This window comes from Terrapene carolina, unplaced genomic scaffold, assembly GCF_002925995.2.
Source record: "Terrapene carolina triunguis isolate 2854851 unplaced genomic scaffold, T_m_triunguis-2.0 Scaffold836, whole genome shotgun sequence".
Taxonomy (NCBI): Eukaryota; Metazoa; Chordata; order Testudines; family Emydidae; genus Terrapene; species Terrapene triunguis.
In genome coordinates, this window is record NW_020665187.1 from 4,492,938 (window position 1) to 4,497,176 (window position 4,239).

At 67.3% G+C, this 4,239-nt stretch overlaps 1 protein-coding gene across 2 annotated transcripts in view; it reads right to left on the reverse strand.

The window, feature by feature from the left end:
- Positions 1–4,239, reverse strand: part of ARHGEF25 (Rho guanine nucleotide exchange factor 25) — a 9,434-nt gene that overhangs the window by 2,878 nt on the left and 2,317 nt on the right. For both annotated transcript variants that reach the window (XM_026660742.2, XM_026660740.2), the window contains exons 5-9: positions 3,549–3,638; positions 3,015–3,107; positions 2,438–2,488; positions 1,448–1,525; positions 678–869 (exon numbers count right to left, since the gene is read on the reverse strand). In XM_026660742.2, coding sequence (XP_026516527.1) covers positions 678–869; positions 1,448–1,525; positions 2,438–2,488; positions 3,015–3,107; positions 3,549–3,638 — 504 coding nt within the window. The remainder of the gene's footprint in view (positions 1–677; positions 870–1,447; positions 1,526–2,437; positions 2,489–3,014; positions 3,108–3,548; positions 3,639–4,239) is intronic.

Sequence of the window (4,239 nt, forward strand, 5' to 3'; positions counted from 1 at the left end):
GTGCAGTGGCGGGGAGCGACCCCCAGGCGTGGGTCACAGGGCGGGGAGGGTGCAGTGGCAGAGGGCTGCAGGGGCCACAGCACATGAGGTCCCAGCCCCTCACTTCCCGCTCCCTTTGGCAGCTGCCCCTGGGAAGGTGCCTGTGAACCCCATTTTGCCCCCTTTGCTGTGTGTGTGTTGGGGGGCAGGTCGTGGGTCCTGCCCCGCAAGATGCTCCCAGGGTTCGAGCTCTGGACTGGGCACCAGCTTCCAACCATTTGGGTCTCACCAAAGGGGGTAGGAGGCTCCTCTGAGAGGCGGGACTTGCCTGGGTGGGCGGAGCTTCCTGAGGCTAGGATGGGGTGAGGCTCCCTGGTGGGAGCTGGGCTTCTGGCATGGGCAGGGTCTGATAAAGGCAGGGCTCCCTGGTGGGGCCATGGCTTGCCAGAGGTGGGGCTCCATGGGTGGGGGCAGGGCCAGCCAGGGGCGGAGCTCCATGGGTGGGTGTGGTCTGCTAGAGGTGGGGGTGGGGCCTGTCAGGGCGGGGCTCCATGGGTGGGTGTGGCCTGCTAGAGTTGGGGTGTGGCCTGCCAGGGGCGGGACTCCATGGGTGGGGTGTGGCCCACTAGAGGTGGGGGTGGGGCCCGCTAGAGGTGGGGACGGGGCTCCCTGGCTGGAGGCGGGGCTCCCGGCCGTACCTTGATGCTGCTCTTGAAGAGGTAGGCGGGCGTGGCGAAGGCCTTGCGCCGCTCCAGCGGCTCGCTGAGGATGACGAGCTGCTCGAAGAGGAAGACGCGGCGCTCCCTGCAGCGCGGCAGGAACCCGCCGTCCTGCTCCGTCACCCAGAAGGTGTCCTGTTGCAGCAGCTTCCCCTGCGCCGTCAGCTTGCCCTGGGGGGTGGGGTGGGAGGGGTCACGTGGGGGCCAAAAGCACCCCTACCCCAGCCCCCCCAACTTCCTGTCACCCCCCTGCGCCCCACCAACACCTAACCCACGCGGCCAGCGCCCCCACCTGACCACGCCCCAGCCCCCCATCAGCACCCATTCCATCTGGCCAATCAGGGGACAGCCACGGCCCCACGGGACCCACTGGGGTGCTCAGGTTCGGATCCCAGTTCCAGGGAATCCTTGGGGGAAATCGGTGCCCCCTGGTGGCCGCTCGGCGAACAGGCGAGAGGGCAGAACGCAGCAAGGAACCGTCTCGGCACCCTGGAATATGGGCAAAGAGCCATGCCCCCCCCCCAACACCCCACAGGGACATGAACCCCTCAACCCCCCCCAGTGGGCACAGACCCCCTAATCCCCCCCCACATCCCCGGGTCCTCAAGTGCCCCTGGGGGGGCCATGGCAGGCTGATAGCAGACCCTACTCCATCCCCCTGCAGCGGGAGCAAAGGCTGCCCCAGCACAGGGCCTACGCGTGGGGGGGAGACGGTTGATTGGAGCCCCCCCCCGCCCCCCAACTCCTACCTCAAACCCCTGCAGCCGCCCCACGTTCATCATGTCGTTGCAGCGCTTGGGCACGAAGCACATCACCTCCACGGCTTTCTGCGAGGCAAGGGGGGGTGATAGCCGGGGGGAGGCCCTGGGCCCCGTGCGCCCTGGGGGGCAGGAGCTGCAGATACTTGGGGCTGCAAGTCAGGAGTGAGGGGCACTGGCAGAGTTGGGTGGGTTATCCCCAGACTCGGGCCCCCCCCCACTGCCCATGTAATGACCCAGTTGCTTTCATTTTCCCAATGGGAACTGAACCAACCCCAGGATGAACCTCCCTGGCAAACACCCGCTCCGGTCCCCATGGAGACGCTGCCCCGTGCCCCCTCCGGTCCCTACGGAGACATTGCCCCTTGTCCCCTCCGGTCCCCACGTAGACACTGCCCCGTGCCCCCTCCGGTCCCCACGGAGACGTTGCCCCTTGCTCCCTCCGGTCCCCACGGAGACGTTGCCCCTTGCCCCCTCCGGTCCCCACGGAGACGTTGCCCCTTGCCCCCTCCGGTCCCTATGGAGACATTGCCCCTTGCCCCCTCCGGTCCCCACGGAGACGCTGCCCCGTGCTCCCTCCGGTCCCTACGGAGACGTTGCCCCTTGCCCCCTCCGGTCCCCACGGAGACGCTGCCCCGTGCCCCCTCCGGTCCCCACGGAGACGTTGCCCCTTGCCCCCTCCAATCCCCACGGAGACGCTGCCCCGTGCCCTTTCTGGTCCCCACGTAAAAGCTGACCACTGCCCTCCTGGTCCCCATGGAGATGCTGCCCCGTGGTCCCCCAGTTCCCATGGAAACGCTGCCTGCTGCCCCCTGGCAACCTCACCCTGTCCCCATGGAAACGCTGCCCAATCCCCCCGACAATACTACAGGACTGGGATGGTCCATTTTCAGAAGGCGACCCCCAGCCCAGTGGGGCCTTGCCCTGGGCAGAGGCTTATGGGCCGGGCGCCCCCCAGCTCCCGGCTCTCGCCGGCCCTACCTCCAGCTGCTCCGTGTCCATCCCGGCCTTGCTGTAGTACTTCAGGAAATCCTGGGACGCAAGAGAAAACAGGACTGAGGGATGGGAAAGGGGGTGCCCCGACCCCCCCAAGGGGCTGGCAATGGCCCCAATTAACCCCCAAGCAGATGGCGTCCCTCCTAACATGGACAGGGCAGGAGGAAGAAGCAGATGGCTCGTGCCCCCTGGCAGTGTGCCAGGGCAGGACGCTAGGGCTGGGAGCCTGGTTCAGAGCCACCCTGTTCCACTTGGCTCACAGGGCCGGGTCCCCAAGACGCTGGGTTCGCTGCTTTTTACACCAAGCCTTCAGCAGAACCCAGAGCAGGTGTTTACGCTCCCAAGAAGCCAGGGCTAGCAGCGGGGCTAGCAGGGGGCTGTGGGTCGGGGTTGAGGGGCATCGCAGAGATGTTGGGATGGCTCTGGGGCGGAGCATCCCCAGCCCTGGGCAGCCTGGTGTGGGCAGTTGGCTCTGGGGCGGAACGCCTCTGGCCCTGGGCAGCCCGGTGTGGGCGGCTGGCTCTGGGGCGGAGCGCGGCTGGCCCTGGCAGACTTTTCTCACCTTGAGCAGCAGCTGGTATTTCATTATCCTCTGCACCGGCTTGATCAGCAAGTCATTGAGCTGCAGCCTGTGGCCCAGCTCCTGCTTCAGCTCCTGGGGAAACAGAGGCAGCACATTGGCCCCCTCGTGCTCCCCACTGGCCCGGTCCCGCCCACCTCCAGGAGGGTCCAGCCAGGGTGGGGGGCAGATGGGGCAAACTGGGGTTCTGGCTGGGGCAGTAAGTGTGTGTGGGGGTCAGACGAGCCGGGAAGCGGTGGGGGTTGGATGGGATGAGGTGGGGTCCCAGCTCAGGGAGCGAGGGGGGGTTGGATGGAGTGAGGTGGGATCCTGGCTGGGGGAGTGAGGTTGGGGGGGGTTGGAAGGGGTGAGGCAGGACAGCAAGAGGGGGGTCAGACAGGGGGAACTGGGGAGCGAGGGGGGGGCGGATGGGGCAGGGTGCAGGGGGGGGAGTGGGGGGGGGGGGGGGGGGGTCACCAGAGTCCCACCGGGGGGGGGTCATAGAGGGGCCGGATGGGGAAGCCAGGGTCCCCTCACCTCAAAATAGGAGTCGATGTACTCAGAGACAATGTGCTCCGATTTGGGTTTGTTCTGGCAGTAAACGACGTACATGTGCAAACGGCGCTCCTGGAAGGGAACGGGGGGCAGGTGACAATGGTCCCAGGCACACGCCTGCACACGCCAGTGCACGCCACAACATGCCCCACACATGCGCACAGGCCCCAACACGTGCCAGCCCATGCGACCACACGCTAATACACGCTGGAACATGCTCCCGCGTCTATCCTCGCAGGGGGGTGGCTGATGCCCGCTGGGACCTGCAGCAGCCCCCAGCGGAGCCGGTATGCCCAGCAGTTACGTGACCACAGGAGAGGTGGCAGGGCCCGTGCAGCACCATATGGCAGCCAGCCCCACGGTGCAGGGCCCTCGAGATGTGGGGGAGGAGGCAGGGGGGCAGCATAGATCAGGGGTGCGGCCCTCACTGCATGAGGGGCGGGGCATGGTGGGGCGGGGTCCTCGTGGCAAGACCTGTGGGAGGGGCAGAAGCCATGTGGCGTGGGTGGGGTGGGGCTCCCTTGGTGTGACAGGGCAGGATCTGGGCCCCACGGCACGGCGAGGCGGAGGGGTGGGGTAGAGTAAGCAAGTCATGAGAGGGCAGGGCCTGCGTGGGGCAGAGCCCTGGGGTGTGATGAGGTGGGTCCTTGTGGCATGGTGGGACCTGGGGGCA